General features: G+C 45.4%; 1 protein-coding gene and 1 long non-coding RNA gene across 4 annotated transcripts in view; one reads left to right on the top strand and one right to left on the bottom strand.

Moving 5' to 3' along the window:
- Window positions 1-498: 498 nt before the first annotated feature.
- LOC309633709 lies at window positions 499-21,061 on the top strand. The gene is made up of 3 exons (XR_014247676.1): window positions 499-2,162; window positions 2,293-2,472; window positions 3,529-21,061. It is a non-coding gene; the product is annotated as an uncharacterized lncRNA (long non-coding RNA).
- Window positions 21,062-24,159: 3,098 nt separating this feature from the next.
- Window positions 24,160-25,413, bottom strand: part of PINX1 (PIN2 (TERF1) interacting telomerase inhibitor 1) — a 79,480-nt gene continuing 78,226 nt past the window's right edge. For all 3 annotated transcript variants that reach the window (XM_082402885.1, XM_082402886.1, XM_082402887.1), the window contains one exon: window positions 24,160-24,861. In XM_082402885.1, coding sequence (XP_082259011.1) covers window positions 24,388-24,861 — 474 coding nt within the window. In that variant the 3' untranslated portion in view covers window positions 24,160-24,387. The remainder of the gene's footprint in view (window positions 24,862-25,413) is intronic.

Here is a 25,413-nt window from a genome sequence, read left to right as displayed (position 1 = left end):
GAATAGACTGAGTAGTTTCCCTCTCCCTTACAGCCAGGACCTAGTAGCAGCACCCTAGGCCTGGGCCCTCCACCCGCCGCTCTCGCGGGCCGAGGGTGACCAGCGAGGGGCGCGGGGCGCGAAGCAGCGCTGGCTGGAAAGTGGGTGTCGGGAGCCGGGAAAGCATCTTGGAACCCGAGGTGGAGCGGGCGGGGCTGGCTGGCACCGGGGATCCGGCGGGAAGGGGGTGATTTGCGGAGAGAATGTGTCCGCGGTCTAGGCTGACTTCCCTACTTTGGCAAGCCTAGGCCGTTTCCCGTGTTGAACCCCTCTGCCAAACATTCCTTAAGAAAAATCCCCAGACCAGAATGCTCCGGGAACCGCGGGGAACTAGGGCCGCGCCCGGCCGGGGGTGCAGCTCGTTGCTGGGGGAGAGAAGGGATCCCCGCAGGGGTACTTGCGCGGCAGCCCAGGGCCCCTGGAAGGAACCGACTGCTGCCCTTTCTAACCTCACCGTCGCTCCAGGGCGGGACGATGCTCCGCAGGGTCAGAGGCCTCTGGGGACAGCGCCCCCTTGCCGGCTCGCAGCCCCCGGCGCCCTCCGTGCGCGGTTCCGGAACAGAGCGTGCGCGCGGTGGGGCCGCCCCCAGGCGCCAGGTTAGGAAGCTGCGCGGGCGCCGGGGAGCGCAGAGCGGTCCAGTTGGATTCCAGAGTCCGACCGCAAAGATGGAGAAAACAGCGGGGGCGGGGACAAAGAGAATACGTGTTGTGATTGTTGTCTCCAATAATAATGTCTTGCATTTCGTCCGGAGAGCGCGCGCGAGCCTGGGCTGTGCAGGACCTGGGTGTTAAACTCCACATCGCCAGCACGGGCTTCGCCCCGAGCATGTGAGCTGTGTGCACAAGGGAACCGGGCGCGCTCTCTCGCTCCATTCCTTTATTTCTTCACTCACTTGCATTGATTCACCTGGGCAACTTCATGCAAGCGCGCCCTGCCGCGGGCGGCGCTCAGGGATGCTGGGTCACTGCGACCTTCAGTCCGCCGAGCTCCGCATAGACCTCAAGTGTCCCCAAAGCCCGGGGCTCGGAGGCCTGAGCGAGAGGGTCAGTGCTGGCGTCCTCCGAGGCACCCCCAACACCTGCCTGGCCAGCGCTGGGCCCTGGACCGCGGCCAGTTGCCGGCAGAGGCTCATCAATGGAGACTCTGCGCGGTGAATTCGAGAGCAACCGTGCCAAGAAGGGTCGAAACTTGTGGGGCTGCGGTGCCCAGTCCTGCGGGTGCTTGGACCCGCAGCGGGATGGGATGGGGGTTCCCGCAGACATGGAGAGTAGAGCGGCGGGTCCGCGTGTGACGATTCGGGGGCACAGTGGGCCTGCCTGCCCACAGACTTGAGTCTTACTCTTGCGGTGCGTATTGTGTGAACGCTGCTCTCTTTCTCAAATGACTTTTTTCTTTCCTTTGCTTTTTCCCTTTCCTTCTTCTGTACTTCTCTTCTCCCCTCCTTCCCTCCCTCCCCCTTTCCCTTTCTAATCTCCCCCCTCTCTCCTCCCTTCCCCCATCTCTCCCCTCCCTCCCACCTTCATTTAGGTCTAGTTCACTGAACAGGGTTTACAGGAACACAGGACTTGAAGTCAGAAACCGGTTGCCTCAAGTTTCTAGCAGTGTGATGATCATTCATTCAGCTGATCTCAGCCTCGGTTTCTTCACCAGTAAAATGGGGATAATACAGGATTACTGATGTGGTGTTTGTGAAAGAACCTCGTACACTTAAATAACTGTGAAATATGGTAAAGTAATGAATGGATGGAATTCTAAATATAAAATTAATAGGGTCGAGCCCACAAAACTTTCCCCGTGAGGAGGTTTCCTTATTCTATTCCAAACTGAAGAGTTTCGGTGATTCTCGGGGAAGGAGAAAGAAGGGAGTAGGGCACACATTCCTGCCTCGACCCGACTCCAGCCCTGGCCCCTGGCGCTGGAGCCCTGCGCAGGACCACGTGCTGGCAGCTGTGCCAGGCTGGAGGTGCGGTGGCCCCCAGCCCTCCTCTCTGCAACGGTTTTGTGCACGTGGCCTGCTGGTGCTTTTTGTCCCTCGCATCTGGCTGGTGGCTGAAATCATCATCACCGCGATCATCTTTGCTCACACTGATTTATCTGTACTCGACTGACAGTCTTTGCAAAGGTCATTCCCAGCTCATCCTTGCCTCTGTACAACCCTCTGTGGATTGGGCGGCCCAGGCTGTAGTAGTAAGCCAATTCCCAGATGAGGCAGGTGGCACAGCAGAGACCTGAATACAATCTCTCGTCCTCAGGTCTCTGCTTCCCCATTCCGGGGCTACCCCGGGTCAGCTTCCAGCTCAAAGCAGAGCCCCACACCAGAGAGAAGGGCTTCTAACCAGCTGCTGCGTCTCCCCCTGCTTGTGTGCCCTTCCAGATCCATCGCTCAAGTTCCACTGGACCTTTCCTCATCCAAAGGGCACTGGAAGTTCAAGGTAAGGTGAAAAGCAAATGGGTAAACCCTGTTGGCCACGGGTAAGGTGCATGCTGGAGAGCCAGGAGACCTCGTCCAGGCCTGCTGACTGCCCTCTCCTCTTCCCTCCACGCACCCAGCCCGGCCCCGTGCCTGGCTTCCCTCCAAGAAGCAGAGTTCCTCTCTTTCAACCCACAGAAATCTCTTCATAGTCATTTAGGAGAAATTCGTCAAGGTCTCAGATTTAGAATAATTTGGGGGGATTAAACCACACAGCAGAGATTTAAGATATATCTGGGGGTTTACCTGAGTGGACACAAGGACACCTGGACAGAGTTTCACAGTGTCTTAGGTTTAACAGCTTTTCTACAGTGGACTAGGGGGAAAGGAATAGGATTTTCAGATGACATTTCTTCTGAGCATGGGTAGTGTAGACCCCCTGGCAACATCAAAACTCTTTTGTAAGAGGGACTTTATAGTAACAAAACACTGGGATAGAGAAACCCAAGTTCCCCAGATCAGACTTTCTGGTTACTATACAATGCCCTCTCTACATGTGTGTGCTCGTCTCTGATCAGTCATGTCTCCCAGTGAATGGTGGATAGATCCTGACTTAGAGCCAGAAGACATAAGTCCAGTCCCATCTGCCACTACTGGCTGAGCACATCTGAGCAAGTCTCTTAGCCAGTGCACAGGGTGGAGAGCCTCGGAGGCCCAGGGAACCAATGACGGGCTTGCCTGTGCTGTGTGCACACCGAGGACAGCACCGCGGTAAGCTCTGCTCATCCTGGGATTTGTGTTTGCTTCCTCCTAGCCCTGAGGGCCAGGAGAGTTCCAAGCCAAGAACAAACCTTTGCTACATTCATTTTCTCCCGCTCCACTCTGAACAATGATCAGATTTCCTTCTGTAAGGGAGCACGTGTGCAGGATTACTGCACTGAAATGATCTTTATTTAATTGGTCAGAAGTTAAATTCTGACAAATTTAAATGGAAAAACCAACAGATGACAAGAAAAACTAAGAGTTGGTTTAAGGACTTATGTTCGATCTCTTTAATCCTATTGCCTCTTCTTTCCAGATGCCTAAGAGGAAGAAGAGAAATTGACTAGAAACCGCCTGTAAATAATACAAAATGGAAAGTAAGTCTTTTCTGAGCCTAGGTGCACACACGTCAGGATACTGAGTGACGTGAGGCAGGACTGATGGCGATCTCATCAGGAGCAGTCTGTCATCAGCCAACAATTCTGCTGTGAGAAACCAAGGACACTTGTTTGGCTTATGAGACCGCTTTAATGGGCAGATTTCAAGCTACCATTATTTTACGTTTTGTTTTTTTAATCAGATGTTCATTGAAGTACAGTGTGCCCACAGAGAAGCGCACAGACGTGCGTGATGGCGGAGATTTCACAGGTGACCACACCTGCATAAGCAGTGCACACAGCACGAAACAGAAGGCTGCTGGTCCTACTGGGCTAAAGCTCCCACTACCACTAACTTTTAAGTTCCTTTAGGGCAGGCACTGGGTGTCATTCTGTCTTAAAATGTAGTATATGAAGAGAAAATTTGAGGTATAGTAAGGCCAATAGACAAGGAGTCAATTGCCATTGAAAGGCTAGTTACTCAGCTCCCAAGCAGGGCGCACCACACTATGGGGGCCACGTGGGGAAGCACTGGGAGCAGGGAGACCGGGCAAGAGATTTTATTACGGTTTCCTCAGGAAGGAACGAGTGAGGGAGGCAAATCAGGCTTAGGATTGGCTAGGCTGAATAATTTGGGTGGTCTCTGGGGTATAGGGGCTGTTCCTGGTTGTCTGGTAACCGGCCTTGGGGTGATTAGGGCAGGTGGATAGTGGCCCAGAGTGCGAGCGCTCCTTAAAGGAGGTGGTTAGGGTGTGGGTTTAGACTTGAGAAGTGCACTAGCCAGCAAGTTGTTTACTGCTCTGGGAAGGAGCTGGCCCTGGGAGGGGCGGCCCCTCCAGAGTCAGCAAGGCCCCAGGTGTCAAATCATCAGCACGCAGACAATAAGAGACATGGTTAATATACACTCAGCGCTGACACCCCGGCACCTAAAATAATGTGTGGCATGTAATGGGCACTCAATAAAAGAGGAAAGATGGAGGGAGAAGGGAGGGAGTGAGGGAGGACAGAAGGGCACGGCGCACAGTGGGCTGGCTAGTTGGGCAACACGAGGGCTGACTTCAATAGCCTCGCTCCCCACGAGTGTCAAAGGGAGTTGCCCACAGCAGCTCATGGGGGGACCCCATCCAAGAGCTCCTGGATTTACATTCAGAAAGTTGGGATGTCTCAGCAGTGTTAGATGTCCCTTTATGAAGCCTTCACTGGGAAACACGCCCCTCATTCAACATCACTTACACTACCTGTTTAAATTGGTCCTTGAACCATTCACCCTGCACTTCTGCTAGTATCTGACAGGGATCAGGGAAGAGATGTGCTCTAGTTATCTATGGCTGTGTGACAAACCACCCCAAACGCAGCAGTGCAAGCAACCACTGTTACTATGTTCAGTGACTCTATGGGCAGGAATTTGACAGTGTACAGCAAGGGTGTCTGCTTCATGATGTCTGAGGTGTCAGCTGGAAAGACATGAATGGCTCAGAGTAACTTGAATGGTCAGAAGCTGGAACCATCTGGAAGCGTCTTCACCCATATGTCTGACACCAAGGCTGGGATGACTCAAAGGCTGGGCTAAGCTGGGACTATTAGCCGGAGTGTCTATCCATGGCTTTTCCATATTATTTTGCCTTCCTCTTAGCATGGTGGCCTTAGAGGAGGTTTATTTCTTACATGTCAGCTCAGCTCCAAGAATGAGTGTTCCACAAACAAAGCAAAAGCTTCATGGTATTTTATGACTTAGGCTCAGAGATCACATGGCATCACCTCTACTCTGTCATCACCAATACTCTATTGGTCAAAGCAGTCAGAAGCCTGGCCAGATTTAAGGGGAAAGAACATAGATCCCCAATTCTCAATATGGGGAGTATCAAAGAATTGTGGCCATGTCTTCAAACTACCATGACGTGTGTGTATGTGTGAGAGGGTGGTGGTGAGAACGTCAGAGGTTTAAAACTGATAAGAAACTAAGTAACTCATAACAATACTCCTTCCCTCCCCAAGGCCAATGTCAAGGCAAAGAAGTGTGTCACCTTCTTCTTCATGCCTTCCTCCCACATACATTACACAATGCCCTTCCTTCAAAAGGTTTTTCAAAGCTCCCCCAAAGAAAATAGTAGAAATAGGGGAATAGTAATTTCATTCTTACCCTAGTTTTGTAGATGAGGAACTAAGGCCCACAGAAATGAAATGACAGCTAGTGAGTGGCAAAACAGTACTCATTCCAAGGCTCTCTCAAGGACACCCATTCATCGCTTAATTCTCCACAAGATGTAGGGCTTGAATGAAATGAGGCTGGATCCAAACAAACAATAGCACTTATGAAAGTCACCTTTTAAATTACAGAAACTTCCACTTCTGCCCATGATGGAGAAAAAGGGATCAGATTTCTCTTCCTACCTTAAACCAACACAAAACTAGATAAAGTATATGAAACAGAAGTTTTCAGACATTGTACACAATGTAGAACAATAATCCTGGAAAAGAGAAACAAACAAGGTGAACCCAACAAGTTCTCCGGCTCCCTGTCTGGACAAAGTTTCCAGGTCACAGCACAGGGAAGAGAAACTGAAACAGAGACCAGTGGTCTTGCTGTGTTGAGGAGACAGTGTTCTGAATTCAGGGAGGACAAAGCAAAGAAGAGGGGCCTGCAGAGAGGGAGAGCCTCAGAGATTTGCAGAAGGGTCTCCTTGAATCTTTGGCTGAGTACTCATATGCACATGTGTGAAAAAAAAAAACAAAAACAAGACTGTGGAAAAAACACTGGAAAAAAAGTTTTTGAAAGAGTTTTCTTTCAAAGGAAGAGTTTCCCTTACTACCAGCCAGGGTGGAAAAATGTCCTAATACATGGTGCATCAGGTAGTGTCCTCAGAAGAGTATTGGCTTTTGGGGGGAAAAAAATCACAGAAAAATACAATCCATAACCAGAATGAAAAAAACAGTCAACAGAAATAGAACCAGAAATGATAATGGAACTAGCAGATAAGGATGTTAAAAGAGCTGTTTTAAATACACTCCATATGTTCAAGAAGGTAGAGAAAAACAAGAACATGATGGGGAAAGGATGAAAAGATCTTAAAAAGACCAAAATAAAAATTTTAAAGGTGAAACGTACAATATTTGGAATGTAAAATACACTAGCTAAGATTAACATCAGACTAGACATTACAGAAGAAAATGTTAGTGAACATGAGACAAATATTCACAATGAAAAGCAGAGAGAAAAAAGACAGAAAATAGAGAAGCAACAACTGTGAGACAGTATTAAGTGGCCTATCATAAAAGTAACTGAAGTTCCAGAAGAAAAGGAGGGATCAGAATATACGTTTGAACCTATAATGGCTGAAAATTTCCCAAAGTTAATGGAAACTATAAACCCACTGACTCAAAAATCTCAACAATCTCTAACCAGACGAAACATGAGAAAACCACATTAAGGCACATGATAATCAAATTTCTGAAAATCTAAAAATCAGCCAGAGGAAAATGGACACATTACATACAGAGGAACAAAGATAAGAATTACAGTAGACTTTGTGCTTGAAACCATGCAATCCAGAATAACATTTTTAGAAACACTGGAAGAAAAAATTTAAAACTCTGAACCTAGATTTCTGTACCCAGCCAGAATATCTTTTAAAATGAAGGTAAAATAAAAACTTTTCAAACATGCAGAAGCTGAGTGAAGTCATTATCAGTAGAGTAGCACTATGAAAAATGCTGAAGGAAGTCCTATCACAAAGGAAGGTGAAACCAAATGGAAATTTGGATCCACATAAAGAAATGGTAACACACGGGTAAATAGAAAAGACTTTTTTTCCCTCTATTTTTAAAAACCTCTTTGAAAGATAACTGTTTCAAGCAAAAAAAAAAAAAACCAATATATTATGGAATTTATAACATATGTAGAGGTAAAATGTTACGATAAAATAGCACAAAGACCATGAGGAGGGAAATGAAAATACACTTGTAAGGTTCTTGTTCCATATGTGAAGTGGTATTACATTATCTAATGGTAGACTTTGATCAATTGAGGGTAAATATTGTAAACCCTAAAGCAACCAATTTTTTAAAAATGAATTAGTAGACTATTAATGTAGATAGTATTGTATCATAAAAAATCAATTAATCCAGTTTATACAAGACAGGAAAAGAGGAAAAAAGAAACAAAAAACAGATGGGACAAATAGAAAACAAAGAGTAAGATGTTAGATTAAAACCCAACCATGTCAATGATCACGTTAAGCATTTGTGGTCTAAATACTCCATTTAAAAGGCAGAGATTGTCAGATTGGATAAAAAAAGCAAGACTCAACTATATGGTGACTATAAGAAGTCCACTTTAAACACAAAGACACAGATAAATTCAAAGTAAAAGAATGGGAATTCTGGTTTGCAGTTTGTCATGGAAGGGGTTTAGAAGTTATCAGTCACATTCTAACAACAAGCAAAGAGATGAACAAACTGAGAAGCAACAACTCTTGTTAGATCCATCAGAGAATTAGGCCACAGGATGTGAGATAATAGAAAATATATATTGCCCTCTGCCCCTGGTTCCCGGCACAGAGCTCCTCAGGCCCTTGTAAATTCCTAAGTGATAAGAGCACTAGGGGCGTCTTTTGTTCTGTTGAGGTGACTCTGGGTGGGCGTTGGGATGGGGGCCGGTCACCAGAAAGACTAACCCATAATTAGAAGCTTGGAATTTTCAGCCCCACCCTCCATCCTCTAGAGAAGGGAAAAGGGCTGAAAATAGAGTTATTAATTGTTCATGCCCACACGAGGAAGCCTCCATAAAATCCCCAAAGCTCAGTGTTCAGAGAGCCTGCATGTGGGTGAACACATCCACACCAGGAGGGGGGTGCACTCCAGCTTCATGGGGACAAAAGTTCCTGCACTGGGGACCCTCCCAGACCTCACCTATGTATCTCTTCATCTGGCTACTCATATGCATCCTTTATCATATGCTTTAATAACCTGGTAAACATAAGTAAGAGTTTCCCTGAGTTCTGTGAACACTCTAGCAATTTAATCAGACCCAAGGAGAGGGTTGTTGGAAACTCTGATCTGTAATTTGTTGGTCAGAAGCACAGGTGATAACCTGGGCTTGCAACTGCTGTCTGGAGTGTCTGTGTCTCGTGCGGGGCAGTTTTGTGGGACTGAGTCCTTAACCTGTGGGATCTGATACTATCTCCACGTAGTGTCAGAACTGAGTTAAACTGTAGGACACCCAGGTGGTACTGCAGAAAATTGCTGAGTGAAAACCCCACACACATTTGGTGACCAGAAATGAAGTGTTCTGTGTGAGTCGTAAAGGAGACTCACAGGGAAGAAACACACAGGAGGGAAGGACTGGGCTTTTCCCCTCTTCAGAAGGAGGAAAACTGAGGTTTTGTCAAAACATAGGGCGAGCTGCTGCTCCCGAGGTTGGAGAGACAAATAGATGGATACAGAGAATCACAATCTACCAGAGCGGAAACCCATGAGGAGAATCTTCCGCAGGAAGCAGCACCAGGTTCCTTTTACCCAGTACATCATGTCTGGCTTTCAACAAAAAATTTACAAATTATACTAAAAGGCAAAAACACAGTTTGAAAAGAAAGAGCAAGCATCAGAACCAAATTCAGATATGACAGGGATGTTGAAATTATCAGACTGGGGATTTAAAATAACTATGATTGGGACTTCCCTGGTGGTCCAGTGGTTAGGACTCCGTGCTTCCACTGCAGGGGGCGTGGGTTGGATCCCTGGCTGGGGAACGAATGTCCCCGCAAGCCACGTGGTGAGGCCAAAAAAAAAAAAAAAAATCTATGATTAATATGCTAAGGGCTCTAGTGGAAAAACTAGACAACATGCAAGAACAGATGGGTAATGTAAACAGAGAGATGGGAATTCTAAGAAAGTATAAAAAAGAAATGCTCAGAATCAAAAGCACTGTCACAGAAGTGAATGCCTTTATGGGTTCATTGGTAGACTGCACACAGCTGAGCAAAGAGTCAGTGAGCCTGAGGATATGTCAATAGAAACGTCCGAAACTGAAAAGCAAAGAGAAAGAAGACAAAAAAATTGAAACAGTATATTCAAGGATGGTGGGACAATTACAAAAGGTGTAGCATATATGTAATGGAAACTATGCACGTTCCCATGTACCAGAAGGAGAAGACAGAAAAGAACAGAAGAAATATTTAAAGCAATAATAATAATCCCCAAACCACATTTTGAGGAAATTCAGAGAACACTAGATAGGAAAATGCCAAAAAAACTACACCTAGGCACATCATATTCAAACTGCAGAAAATCAGACAAAGAAAAAATCCTGCTAGAAGCCAGAGGAAAAACTGTCCTACCAGCAGAGCAGCAAGAATAAGACTTACGCGGGGCTTCTCTTCAGAAATTATCCAAACGAGGAGAGACTGGAGTGAACGGTCTGATTGCTGCACACTTGCAACACTTGTAACTTTATGGTTGTTGCTATTGTTGGTGGTGGTGGTTTGTTTTTCCTTTCTTTTTTATAACAGCCATCCTAGTAGGTGTGAAATGATATCTTGCATATAATTTGAATTTCCCTAATGACTAGTGATGTTGAGCATCTTTTCCTGTGGTTATTGGCCATCTGTATATCTTCCTTGGAGAAATGTATATTCAAGTCCTTTGAGCATTTGTTAATAGACTTGTGTTTTGCTATTGAGTTGTAATTCTTTATATATTCTGGATATCAATCTTTTATTAGCTATATGACTTGCAAATACTTTCTCCCATTCTGTGGGTTGCATTTCACTCTGTTTATAATGTTCCTTGTCACACGAAAATTTTTAATTTTGATGAAGTGCAACTTAATCTATTTTCTCCTTTGTTGCCTGTGCTTATGACGTCAATCCAAGAAATCATTGTCAAATCTAGTGTCAAATCCAATTTTGCCCCTGTGTTTCCTTCTGAGAGTTTTATAGTTTTAGTCACTACATTTAGGTCTTTGACCCCTTTTGTTAATTTCTGTATGTGGTATAAGGCAATGGTCCAACTTTATTGTTTTGCATGTGGACATCCAGTTTTTCCAACACCATTTGTTGAAAAGACTGTCCTTTCCCCATTTAATGGTCTTGGCACCTTGTTGAAAATCATTTGCCCATATACCTGAAGGCTTATTTCCAGGCTCTATATTTCTTCCATTGGTTTATATGCCTGTCTTTATGCCAACACCGCACAATTTTGGTTACCATAACTTGGTAGTAAGTTTTGAAATCAGGAAATGTGAGACTTTCAGATTTGTTCTTTTCAGGATTGTTTTGACTATTTGAAGTCCCTTAAGGTTCCATATGAATTGTAGGATGTATTTTTCTATTTCTGCAAAAATCTCTCATTGCGATTATGACCAAGATTTCATTGAATCTGTAGATCGTTTGGGGTAGTTATTAACATCTTAACAATACTGAGTCTTCCAATTCATAAACATAGGCTGTCTTTCCAGTTATTTGTCTTCTTTAATTTCTTTTAGCAATATTTTGTAGCTTTCAGTGTACAAGTCTTTAGCCTGCTGGGTTAAGTTTATTCCTATTTTATTCTCTTTGATGCTATTTTAAATGAGAATTTTTCCTTAATTTCCTCTTTGGATTGTTCATTGTTAGTGTATAGAAATGCAACTGATTTTTGTGTGTTGATTTTTCAACTTTGCTGAATTTATTAGTTCTAACAGTTTTTCTTTTTTTTTTTTTTTGGTATGTGTGTAATCTTATGGTTTTCTGTATATAAGATAATATCATCTGTGAACAGAGGTAGTTTTACTTCTTCCTTTGGAATTTGTATACCTTTTATTAATTTTTTTTTCTAAAATTCTCTGGCTATAACTTCCAGTCTTATGTTGAATAGAAATGGTGAGAGTGGGCATCACTGAATTGTTCCTGATCTTGGAGGAAAAGCTTTCAGTCTTCCTCCACTGAGTATCATGTTGGCTATGGGTTTTTCATATGTAGCCTTTAGTATGTTGAAATAGTTTCTTTCTAGTATACATTTCCATCCTTTCACTTTCAACCTATGATCCTTAGATCTAAAAGATCTAGTGTCTCTTATAGTTGGATACTATTTTTTTTTTTTTGTCCATTCTCCCATTCTATGTCTTTTGATTGAGAAGTTTAACCCATTTACCTTTCAACTAGTTACTGATATGAGAACACTTTTGCCATTTATTTTCTGTATGCTTATAGCTTTTTTGTCCATTTCCTCCATTACTGCTTTCCTTTGTGTTCAGCGGACTTTTTGTAGTGACACATTTTTATTCTCTTCTCATTTTCTTTTTGTATATTCTATAGACGTTTTCTTTGTGGTTATCATGGGAATTAGATACACCATCCTAAAGTCATGACAATCTACCTTAAATTGATACCAACTTAATTTCAACCACATACAAAACCTCTATTCCTTTACAGCTCCACTCCCCTCACTCTATGTTACTGATGTCACAACTTACATCATTATATATTGAATATCCATTAACAGAGATTTATATTTTTAATTAATTTGTCTTAAAAGACTGTAGAAAACAAAAATTGGAGTTACAAACCAAAATCACTATACTATTTTTTCTATTTGTCTATGTATTTACTAGAAAACCATTTATTTTCATATGAGAGCACAGACATATTCTCTAGTGTCCTTGTATTTCAACTTGAAGGCCTTTTCCCCCAGCATTTAAAATACATCACCTTATTGCTTTCTGGCCTGCAAGTTTTCTGCTGAGAAATCTACTGATAGTCTTATTGGGGATCATTTGTGATGATCAATGTGATGTCATTTTTCTCTCGCTGCTTTCAAGATTCTCTGTCTTTGGCTTTCAACACTTTGATGATAATGTGTCTTGGTGTGAGCCTCTTGGCTTTATCCCACTTGGAGTTTGTTAAGCTTATTGAATTTATATCCGTGTATTTCCCTAAATTTGACATGTTTTCAGGAATTATTTCTTCAAATATTCTGTGCCCCTCTTCTTTCTTCTCCTTCTGGAACTCCCATAATTCTTATACTGGTGTGCTTGTTCTGTCCCACAAGTCTCTTAGGCTCTGCTCATTTTTCTTCCTTTTTTTTTCTTTTTTTCTTCTCAGACTTGATAATTTCAAATGTCCAGTCTTCAAGTTCACTGATTCTTTCTTCCGCCTATTTGTTTTTTTTCAATTTTTTTTAAAAAAAATATTTATTTATTTATTTTTGGCTGTGTTGGGTCTTCGTTGCTGCGTGTGGGCGTTCTCTAGTTGCGGTAAGCAGGGGCTACTCTTCGTTGAGGTGCACAGGCTTCTCATTGCAGTGGCTTCTCTTGTTGTGGAGCATGGGCTCTCGGTGCGTGGGCCTCAGTAGTTGTGGCACGTGGGTTCAGTAGTTGTGGCTCGCAGGTTCTAGAGCTCAGGCTTAGTAGTTGTGGTGCATGGGCTTAGTTGCTCCATGGCATGTGGGATCTTCCTGGACCAGGGCTCGAACCCGTGTCCCCTGCATTAGCAGGAGGATTCTTAATCACTGTGCCACCAGGGAAGCCCTCTTTTGCCTATTTGAATGTGCTGTTGAATCCCTCTTGTGAAAATTTCATTATTGTATTTTTCATCCTGGAATTTTCTGTTTTGCTCATTTTATATCGTTGCCTTGTTCATATGTAGTTTTCCTAATTTCCTTTAGTTCTTTGAGCATATGTAAGACAGTTGTTGTAACGTATTTGTCTGTATGCTTATAGCTTTTTGTCTCTCATGTCCACTGTGTGTGTTTCTTCAGAGATTGTTTCTGGAGATTTATTTTGTTCCTTTGAATGGGCCATGTTTCCCTGTTTCTTTGCATGCCTTGTGATCTTTTATTGAAAACCAGGCATTTGAAAAAACAGCCACTCTACCACTCTTTGCAGACTGCCATGGGAGACATTTACTAATTAGCAGGTCCCTGAGCCTGGAGATCAGCACAAGGTGAAGGCTTAAGAGCTTCTAAGGTCTTTTCTGGGAATATATCCTGTCTGGGCCTGTGTGTATATGCTCTCAACCACCCCTGCCCCCGCCCACCCCCTTCCCCTGGCTGCTTCTAAATGTATTTATTTCTCAGACCTAATGAAACTTAAAAGCTTTTGCACAGCAAAGGAAACTATAAACAAGACGAAAAGACAACCCTCAGAATGGGAGAGAATATTTGCAAATGAAGCAATGGACAAAGGATTAATCTCCAAAATATATAAACAGCTCATGCAGCTCAATATTAAAAAAACAAACAACCCAATCAAATAATGGGCAGAAGACCTAAATAGACATTTCTTCAAAGAAGACATACCGATGGCCAAGAGGCACAAGAAAAGCTGCTCAACATCACTAATTATTAGAGAAATGCAAATCAAAACTACAATGAGGTATCACCTCACACCAGTTAGAATGGGCATCATCAGAAAATCTACAAACAACAAATGCTGGAGAGGGTGTGGAGAAAAGGGAACCCTCTTGCACTGTTGGTGGGAATGTAAACTGATACAGCCACTATGGAGAACAGTATGGAGGTTCCTTAAAAAACTAAAAATAGAGCTACCATATGACCCAGCAATCCCACTACTGGACATATACCCTGAGAAAACCATAATTCAAAAGGACACATGCACCCCAATGTTCACTGCAGCACTATTTACAATAGCCAGGTCATGGAAGCAACCTAAATGCCCATCGACAGATGAATGGATAAAGAAGATGTGGTACATATATACAGTGGAATATTACTCAGCCTTAAAAGGGAACGAAATTGGGTCATTTGTAGAGATGTGGGTGGACCTAGAGACTGTCAGACAGAGTGAAGTAAGTCAGAAAGAGAAAAACAAATACCGTATATTAACACACATATGTGGAATCTAGAAAAATGGTACAGGTGAACCTGTTTGCAGGGCAGAAATAGAGACACAGATGTAGAGAACAAACGTATGGACACCAAGGGGGGAAAGTGGCGGGGGGTGGGGTGGTGGTGGGATGAACTGGGAGATTGGGATTGACATACACACACTAATGTGTATAAAATAACTAATACGAACCTGCTGTATAAAAAAATAAAATCTAATTAAAAAATAATAATAAATGTATTTATTTCCCAAAGAGTCTCACTCCAGCTTTTTCTCAGGGTCTTAGATGTTCTGTGTATTCCTCTGCCCACAATCTTTTGCCCCCAGGCACCTGTGGACCTGTGGTTCCCCTGCAGTTTCACATGCCAAGGTGCCCACCAGTTCCTTCCATGGCTTCCAGACTAAGATCCAAACTCTGATGCTATTCCCTGAGTTCTGAGTCAGGAAGAAAGATACCAGTCCCTTGGGCAGCCCACAGATAGCCTAGAATGTTAACAATTTCCACTCCACTCTTTCTGGCCCAAGGGACACAAATGAAGATCGGGCCACTTCCTCCTGACTTCATGGTGGGGGGTGGAACGAGGGCAAGTAAAAGCATCACAAAATCTTCTACCATTCTGAGTGAAGCTTTTTCTTGACTGAGTGTTCACTTGGTTTCTGTAGATCTCAGCCGGTTTCCAGAGCTTCTAAATGTTATTTTGGTTAGCATATAGTTGTTTATTTGATGTTTCTGTGGGAGAACTAGGGCCTGGATCTTCCTAGCCTGCCACCTTGCTGACGTCCCCAGTATTTAATTCTTCTGAGTGACTGAACATACTACTGTGTTTTTAATTTCTATTTCCAATTGTTCATTAAAGTATAAAAAATATAATTGCGTGTGGCCCTTGTATCCTGTGAGCTTGTTAAACTCACTTATCAGTTCAAGGAGATTTGGGGGGTAGATTCCTAGAGGTTTTCTATGTAGACGATCATTTTACAACTCAGTATTGAGTAAAATGCAATGAAGGGGTAGGCAAAGAATTTGGACACTTTACAAAAGAAGGTATGAGAATGCCAATAAGCACATGAAAAGATGCTCAACATTATTAGTTATCAGGGGACTGTGCAAATTAAAACCACAATGAGATAATCTTATACATCTATTAGAATGACTAAAATTTAAAAGATATGAGAATACTAAGTGTTCGTGAGGATGTGGGGCACACGGAAGCCTCATAAACAGCTAGTGAGAATGTAACGTGGTAGCCTTTGGAAAACTGTTTGGCAGTTTCTAAGTTAAGCAACCTTTTATCATATGCCCTGGCCATTCCAATCCTAGGTATTTCTCTATGAGAAATGAAAGTATATATCCAAATAAGAATTTGTATTTGAGAGGTTCACAGCAGTTTTACGTACAAGAGTACATGACTGCAAAAAACCCAAATGTTCATGTGATAAATAGATAAACGGTGGTCTCTCCACAAAATGTAATTTATTTAGCAATAAAAATGAACCCCTGACAAATACAATAACACTGTTGAATCTCAAGAGCATTATGCTAAGTTGAAATGATTCCACTTACATGAAATTCTAGAAGAAATAAAGCTATAATGATAGAAAGCAGATCAGTGGTTGCCAGGGGGCCAGGGCATGGGGGGAGGGAACTGACTACAAAAGAGCACAAGGAAACTTACTGGTTGATGGAAATGTTCTAATCACGATAGTTGTCATGATTACACACTGTATCCACTTCTCAAAGCTCATCAAATTGCACACTTAAAATTGGTGAATTTACTGTTTGTAAATTACACTTGAATCAGTCTGACTTTAAAAGTACAAAATTGAGTGCTAGGCACAGATTTCTTTGGGCTACAGGTGCCCACTGCCCCAAGATACACAGAAATGTGGAATAAGAGGAAACAATTTTCATTTACTCATTGATTCCATTATTTATTTATTAAAAAATATTTCTTAAATACGTGTTAGGGGATAGGCACAGGATTAGGCGTTGGGGATACAGAGGGACAAAGCTTATTCTGTGATGAGTTTAGGAAAAGGCTCCAAAGGAGCACAGGAGAGGGACGCGTGGCCCGGACCGAGAGTGGTCAGGGACGCAGGTGGCTGCTGAGAGAAATCCTGAATCATGAGTATGTTGTGCTCCTTCCCTAACATGTTCACGTGACGATCCTCAGGGAGAGCTAGGAGGCTCTGTAACGCACAGGAGACAGCGGGGGCTTTCTAGTCGGGCAGATGTGGGCCCCAGTGCTGCTCTGGGTGCTGACTAGCTGTCGGACCTTGCAAAAATGTCAATCAAGCAGAATCTCATATTTTCCACACCCAGAATCAGGGTAATCATAATTATCTGTAGGTTGTTCGGAAAATACATGTTAAAATAATCACAAAGCATCCAGCTTAATGAAGGATGTCGTTAATAACTGATAATGAGGTACACGTATCAGCCATTCTCAGCCATTTATGATAAAACTCTTTCTACCATCCTGGTCAGACACGAGGATAAGGAGAGAGGTGACTGGGACCCCTGAGAGTCAAGATTCACACAGTGTCATGAGCACCGGAGCCGGGGTGGAGTGTCCTCGCAGGAGCCCGCCAGGAGGTGGCCCTGGCCCAGAGACCGGCAGAGGAGCCACGAAGGCACCCAGCGGCTTCCCTTCTGCCTGGGGGGGGCTCTGCACCACATCGCTGCTCTGACTTCCATCTTTCCAGTGACATTTCTAAAGTTCCTTCTGGTTCTAAAACTCCATGATCCACGAAGCAAAATTCAAAACACAAAATCCCAGCAAAGGGACTTCAAGGATATCACCCCTCTGATAAAGTACTCTGGCACTAACTAGCTCCTTTAACTTTGAACTGCCACACTCACGCCTTCATACACAGGGGTCTTGCTGCCCATGCACAGCAAATGAGCCTTCCTCGGCCTGCAAAATCTTTTGACAACTTCCTTCTGCATTTGGATACATAAAATTGTGACTATCCAAAGGAATCATATGGCTTAGTTTTTCCAACTTTCATGACACAGTTCACTAAACGATGAGCTTCCTGAGGGCTGGGACCGTGTCTCTGTCATATCTGCATTCCTGGCCCCTGCTGCTTCAGGTCTGTGGGAAGATGAAGTGGGCACATGTGACAGTACTCTGCCTCAGAGTAAGTACAACTCTCCCCTTACTGGTGAATCACCCTGAAGTGGCTAGGGAGGCACCTTCCATCCCCAAATGGACTAAATCACACCTTGAGCAGAATAAATTCAACTATTCAAAACAAAAATCAAATGTAGTATCCATAACCTTTCCAGGATCAAAAAAGGGTTAGGGCTGGGGAGACACCATTCCACCTGCTACTCTACGAACTGGTGACCTTGGTCAAGGTGCTTAGAAACTCTGAGCCTATTTCTTCATCTACAAAACAAGGAATGTAATACTGCAGCTCTTACAGGCTGAGGTTGAGGTGAGCAGGATCGCTGGGCTCAGGGATGAACGTCTGGAGGGATCCTCGGGTTTGGAAGCCTGAGTACGTTCGTCCCCCCTCTGCCGGAGCAGCTAACATAGTTTGTTTATCTCAGATTGGCAGCGCCTCGCCCCATCACAGCAGGATTTTGTAATCCCTCCAGGCCAAATTCCAACAACTTGCTTGACTTGGGCCACCAAGGAGACCCAGGGAGGGCAGGGTCCCAGAGCCTGTCACCTGAGAAGTCTGAGTCAATGTGACCACACCTGACCTGCCCCAGGGCCCAGCTCGCAGCTCACCTCCCAGTGGGGAGCCCTAAGCCCTCCTGGGACTCCGGTGTCTTCAGGATGACCTGGCCACACCTTCCTGTGCTGCACCCTGGAGCTGGTCGGCCACGAGCACGGAAGAAGTGGTTCGGGAGCCCCGGTGACAGGGAGCACTGCGAGGGCGGGGACGCCAGCGCCTTCCCACATCTGGGGTCTCCACTTTGTGTAGGCAGCACTTACTCTCATTTCTCCTCTTGTGCTTGGAGGAGGAGAGGAAATGCATCGAGGGTTTTCTGTCAGGTGTTTCGCCGGGTCCTTTTTCCATTTAATCCTACCGCCACCACTTGAGGAAAGGAGTCTTGAAAATGGGGCCCTGGGAGGGGGTCATCTGAGCTCCCAGTGGCAGGGTGACAGTCACAAGGAAGGCCTACAGGCGGAGTGGGGAGGAATTCACGACTGAGCCCTCAGGCTGGGCGAGGAGGTCTCACACGTACGGGCTCTCGTGTTGAGAATCAGAAGGATCTCCAAGTGGGGCTGGGGCCACGGCCGTGCAGCCCTGATTAGGCATTTTGGTCTTGGGATACACTTCAGGCCTTCGGTTCATTTGCTCCTTCATTTAAGGGTCCTCCTGCACCTGCTGTGTGCAAGGCACTGTCCTGGGTGCTCTAGGGATACAAAGAGTAACTTCACCTCCAGAGGCCCTCGACCTGCATGGGGAAAATGATACATCCCAAAGTTCTATTACAGGGTAGACTCTGAGTCAGAAAGCGCTACGAAAATTCGGAAGAAGGAGAGATTGCTTCTGGGGGCTGACGAGAAAAGGCTGGAGAAGCTGTTGACGGCATTGAAGGCAGGCCTGGAAGGCCAGTAGGTGAAGAAGACAGGCCAGCAGGAGAGAGGGGGCGGTGATAGAGAAGAGCCCGTCATGGGCAATAGCAAGAGACTGCAGGCCGGGTGGGGGACCCTCGAGGCACTGGATGCAAGGGTCCGGGAGGGTGTATTACAGAGTGAACTGGAAGAATGGAAAGGAGAGCCAGGCCACGAGCCAGGCCGAGGGGGCAGGAAGGAGGGAGCGCTAAGCTGTGAGCCCCGTGGGGTGGTGACTCACCTAGGACACTGACGGTGGTCACTTAATCAGGTTGAATTATTACAAACAACCACAGATGCTAAAGCCAGAGGGTTGAGAGCATGGGGTACACGCAGCAGTAACAGGGTACGGAAGGTGGCCTGGGAAGGGTGAACCAGAGTTCCTTCCAGACCCACTGAATTTGAGGGGCCCTCGGGATGGCTGGCTGGAGATGCCGGATGAAAACATCACCTGGCTTGAGACTGACTGGTGAGGGACAGAGACACAGCGCTAAGACTCGTCCAGAAATGAGCAGAAATGTCAGCCATGAATACATATGTACAGGGAATGGAGAGAGAGAGAGAACAGAGTGCGGCCGAAACCTTCAAAGACCTCCTGCCTCCTTCTCATGCTTAGTTGACAGTAGTAGGAGGAAGGGCCGAGGGGTATTCGTGAAAGGACGCTCAGGGAGTTCTAGGGAGTCTAGGAGAAGGCGGAAGATGGGGACAGCCTGGAATGAAGCCCCTCGTGGGGGGAAGCCACGAGGACGAGAGAGAAGGGGATGCTTCCACCAGATAAGGTGCTGGACATCGCCCCTGGAGTTCTCACACCCTCATTTCCCCAAGTTCTGAAGGCTGGAGTTGGGGTTTGCCTTCAGCCGTTTTCTATTTCCTTAACAAATGCCTGTCAATAGCTGTTTGTTCCATCTACGTTCAAAGGGTGTCCTGGTTGCTAGGTGATGTGAGGCTACCTGAAGGCCACCCCTCCTAGAACTTCCACACCTGGTTCCCTCAGCCGATGTGCTGGTAGCAGGAGGGATGAGGGGGGACGGGAGGATGAGAGAGAGAAGCTGGGGTCTATCTTTCTCACACTCCCCACTTACGCAAAACACATTTTTAGTTTCCTCTATATGGAGGAATATGCACATAATCTGCTTATTTATCACAGACTTAGAAATCCTGTTAATAAGGGAGATCTTAGTAGAAAGTCATTCCTCAGGTTCAGGTCAAATGAGTGAGCACAGAATGTCTCACAGCTAACCACCCAACTTAACACCCGCACAAAAGCTGAAGGAGATGCAACACCATCTAGCCCTTGTAGATGCAGCCAAGTCCGGGTATGTCCCACAGAGAGCGTCCCAGGGCACAGCGGCCCATTCTCAATGGCACAAGTTGGTAGGTCTTGAGGGTGGGTAGACCCTGTAGTGGATCTGTTTCCCCATCTTGAATTGGCCTGGGCTCAGCCTGAAGTTGCAGCTCAGTAAATGTTTTTAGAACAAATAAATGTCTCTCAGCAACCATGTACTTTGTTTTAAGGAAACACAATATAGGAAATACCAACAGAAAATCTGAGATGTAACTAATTACAAAATTCTTCCTTTGGTCAAATAATTCACTGTAGTTTTCCTTAAAAGTTGACTGCTAATGCTTATATAAATAAGTTCAGCACAGGTGGGAGGAAAGCACCCGGTGGGCGTGTGTGCATTAGCCCACGCCCTGCAGACAGCCACAGGGCCTCAGCAACCGGACCGCGCCCCCGCTCCCAGCTACCCTTCCCTGCAAGCACCTCTCTCCGCATCCCCTGCCCTGTTCCCATGGGCTTTGTGCATGTCATTTGAGTGTGTTCAGTGTCTCCTAACTGGAGAGCATACTTTCATGCAAGGAGTCTAGTCATCCCCTTTATTAGGACATACTAATTTGCTCACTAATAACTGAGCACTATAAAGTCAGATATCAGAGCACCAATCTGACCTCCCCAGCCTCACAAGCCAGCGCAGCAGGCTCCAAACTGCAGTGGCTGCAGAACCCGAAAGACACACAGGGTGACAGTGGGGAAGTTCTTACTCAAATCTAAGTACGGCGCTGCTTGCTGGTCCAGAGGCTGAGATCGCTCAGGTAGACGGTGCTGAAACATTTCTTTGATGGTGTTCCTAAAGAAAAAAACAAAACAGGTCCCGGCTTGCTCCTGCCAGGGTCAGCCAGCAGGTGAGGAGAGAAGCAGAGATAGGCATTGTGGTATAGAACAAATGCTCGTTTTGCTTTCATCTTTCAGAAGGATCAGTATTTTCTACAAATTGGAAGAAATTCTGTCTTTGTTTTGTAGACTGGCAAACAGGCCTTATGAAGCTGAGTTACTTAAACAATTTCCCACCAACCTCCTGACCACATTGGAAGGGAAAACTCATCAAGAATTTCTAACATGCGGTGTTAGAAAGCATTTTCGACAGTTCGTATCAACAATACTAACTCAAGTTAACTGTAAAACTCTTCACAGTTGGCCAGCTGCTTTCAAATATATTCTCATTTAAAAGTAACAGTGGCATGTGAAGAGCATCAGCCATAGAAAATCTTGCTAAAGACAGGTAATGTCACAAGGGTGAGAACTAAATAAAAAAGTGCGGGTGTGTGGCCAGGGCAGAGAGGAGACGAGAGCATTGCTGGTTCCCTGGGAGCAGCATAAACCTAGTGATAAAAATCCAAAGAGGTCCTTTTATAAAGCAGAGTTTATCTGTAAAAGGGGATAAACAATAATGGTTATCTTACTGGGTTGTCTGAAGACTAAACGAGTTGATTTATTTAAAGTGCTTGGAACAGGGCCGGGCACATAAAACAGCATATAGTAATAATTATTTTCTATTACAATTAACAGAAAACAAAAGAAGGGCACTACAAGACAACATTTAAGAACCTCTTCATGGGACAAATCTCTTCCTGGGAAGCTACTTTCCCTCTTAAAACTGAAGGATGCCAAGAAAAGCACTGATGACTACAGAATTAATACATTTTCACCGAGTGGAATAAATTAAGGCAAAAAATAGGGCTCATATGTTAACAATTTTTAAAATATCATGCCTATGAAATGCAAGTGTCCAGAGAGCATACGTTTCATTGTTCTAAATTCCACTTTGATTCAGAAAACTAAGTGGCCTGAAAAGGAGACACTTGGGAAAAATGAAAGCTGAGCATTTCTAGAGAAAATACTCTGTGTTATTCAAAGCAAATGGTCACGATGCCTGCTCTTTGCTGAGCGTGTACCTTTTTCTCAGGCTACCCACTCGATTATTAAAATCATTCAGTTCTTTCTGCGGCCCTTTAAAATAATAATTGCCACAGTCTACAGGTGCTTTCCATGAGAGTCGCACTTCAACAGTCTCGCGATGCAACTGCCTTGGGTTCCCAACTCCGAGAGCACCCCTGAGCACCTCCCTCCTCTGGTCTTCCCGCCACCCACTTCACCCCACCTGGCCGAGATGCAGCTCCCTGCTCCCTAAATGCCCATTTGTTTCCTCCTCCTGCATACAATTCAGCATATCCTCCTGGCTCTCATTTTTATTGGCAAATGAAGTTAAAAGTAAATGAAAAGGCAAAAAAACCTACCCAAGTCTAATATATATCCATATATATATATATATATAGAGAGAGAGAGAGAGAGAGAGAGAGAGAGATAATTCTCTTTAGGTTTCATACATACCCACTTCCTTCTGGAACTCTAGTTTCTTTCCGGAACTCCCTTCTGGAACTCTAGTTCTTTTGGAACTCTAGTTTCATATACAAGATAGAACAAGCACAGATAACTTGGGCATGTGCCCTCTGTGAAGAAAAGTGACTTTAAAAATCTTTGGTGCTTTATTAGACTGGACCTTGCCTGGGATTCTAAACTCTGAGGGCCACAATAAACTCAGAAACTAGAACTCAGGCTCTGAATTCATAAGAATTTTCTCTGTGAGGTGTGTGCGTGTGTATCCTTGTAAACAATTAGCACCATTCAGAATTCTTAGGAGACTAAAATCAAACATTCTTCATATATTTTCTCAGTTTTAAGAAACTTGGGGCCATGCTTCATATCTAATGTGTGACTACAAGGGTTAAAATCCAGGGCAAAAGCTCATCAGGTTGTAGTGAGTTTTCGTTACTGTTACCCAGGAGCATCTATAAATCAGGTGGAAGGCAGCACACGACCCGCCCTTGTACCACATCCTCCGAGTTCCCGAAAGGTCTGCAGGACCGGGAGCAGGCAGCCAGCAAGGGGTAAGAGAAAACTGGGAACTGAAAATTTGCAGGGGGAGCAAGGAAGAGGGGGTAAAAGGGGGAAAGGATGAAAAAGAAAAGAAGGGAGAGGTCAAGAGAACAAAGACAGCAGAAGAGAGGAAACCACAGTGCCGGACCTCTAAATCTTAAACATGCGCTCTCTTCTGCATTCTGTGTCCCAAAGAGGGTGTGAAGGTGTCTGCAGTTTTCCGGGGAAACCCGCACGGGGAGAGTTTAACCTGCACACAGGGAGACACGCCGGGGTGTGGCAGAGGCAGTATCAACACAGGAGGTGGCACCATTTGCCGTGAGCAGGACTGAAGGTATCTTTTACTCTTTATGTGATATTTATACTTTTAGGAACTTTCACAAGGCAGTCCCAATCTAGATGAAATGAATTTCATAACCTTAGAGTCTCGGGTTTTTTTTAACTTCCTGAGGATCTCCTGATGGTTACCGTTAAGGAGGAGTCCACTCTAGGGCAGCTGTCCTTGAGGACACCTAATGGAAACATATCCGACCACCGACTCTCGCTGAGGAACCGCAAGAGGGCTCCTGTGAGAGCTGGGAAGTTAAACTGCCCCCACCGTCAGCTCACCTCTTAAACTCCTCAAAATACACGGCTGCCACTGCTTAGTGGAAAGGACGGCATTAAAACAATTTCCCCATCAAAAGCAAACCAAACCAGACCAAAACAACTCTCTGATTTGGGAATGTAATGATATAAAACCAACTTGGCAGAAACATATGGTTGGCTATAGAACAAAAAGAGCTATCTGAATGCAAACTATTGCCTCTTAATCCTTTAATTAGACTGACTCCTTCAGAAGGAAGCACAGTTCACTGTTACTGAAAGAAACCAAGAGCAAATACAGACTGTGAGAGACCTACACACACATGCGCGTGCACATAATGATGTAGTCACATGAAGGGGAATAAATACGGTGGACTCAGAGTCTAAAAAAGAAATTTATTTGTTTCTGAGAGCCATGATTTGGGACACTAAGAAGTTCTGGGAATCTGATTTGGGAAGGCGCGAGGGCGAGACGCAGCAGGGCCGGGCGTGTCAGAGGCTGTGCACGGCTCCCGGGGTGAACCGGCTCCGACTTCGGGCCAGGGAGTTTGCCCCAGCAGCGCCCTGACAGCTGAGGAGCCGGGAGGCCCTGGCTCCAGAGAATTTATTTGGAACCTTTCTTCTTCTTCCTCCTCTTTTTCACTGGTGTTTCATCTAGCGTACCATCCTCTGCTGTCTCAGCTTGCTTCTGTCCCCTTTTCTTTTCTTTCCTTTTTCTGGGCTTCGAGGGAGAGTCCCGGTCATCGAGTGGCCCCACGCAACCCTCTCCAGCCTCAGAAGCAGCACCAGAATTCTCATCCCAACGGGGGTCTCCCAGCTGCCACTCAACTTGGTCTCCCTTCTTCTTGGCCTTGGGGTGGGTGCAATTTTCCACATTTTTATCTTTCGACTCTTTCTTTCTTTTCTTCCCTGCTTTCCTTTCCACTGGGGTCTCTGAAGCCTCTGGCCCCACGGCCGTGCCCTGCGCCTTACTCTTGCGCTCCGCCATGCGCCTGGCAAAGTACTCGCGGATGGTGAAGGCACTGGTGGTCATGGGGGAGATGTCAGTCCCCTCTGCAGCGTCAGGACTGGGGTGGTCCTGAGGTGGGGAAAAGAGTAACACCGGTTATGCATCAGCTAATTACTCACCACCACCCGGAGCCCCGCGCCCTCGGCAGCCCGGAGACCACGTGGCTGGGGGGCCGGGCTTCTCCTGGACTCCTCGCCGGCCGTCGGGTAGAGCTGAGCTGCAAGGTGTGGAATGAGATGGCCACGCGCACCAGCTGAGGGCCGTATGGGGTGGGAGGCCAGGGAGTCGGAGGCTAACTTCACAAGGTAGATGGTGAGTCACCTGGACGCCATTCTGACAGAACGGCTCCTTGGCAACAACCTTATACATGGCAACGAAGTTCCTAGAGTCACCATCAGAAACAAGGACCCTAAAAGCCCGGAGCTCTGGGGTGTCGTCAGACACCTACTTGGTCTCGCTGTGGATACACAGACCTTTGCGCCCTGACCCACAAGCTCAGACGCCATGCGTATATGGGAGCCCCTGCTAAACCAGGAGCCACGTGCCAGCCTCGACCCTGGTGTGTCCAGAGCGTGGCCCTCTGGCAGCCGCTCGAGAGAGGAGGCACCAGGGCTGGAAGGG

The sequence above is a fragment of the Balaenoptera borealis genome (assembly GCF_965194805.1).
Source record: "Balaenoptera borealis genome assembly, chromosome: 8".
NCBI classification, from domain to species: domain Eukaryota; kingdom Metazoa; phylum Chordata; class Mammalia; order Artiodactyla; family Balaenopteridae; genus Balaenoptera; species Balaenoptera borealis.
This window is presented reverse-complemented; position numbering and strand designations above follow the sequence as displayed.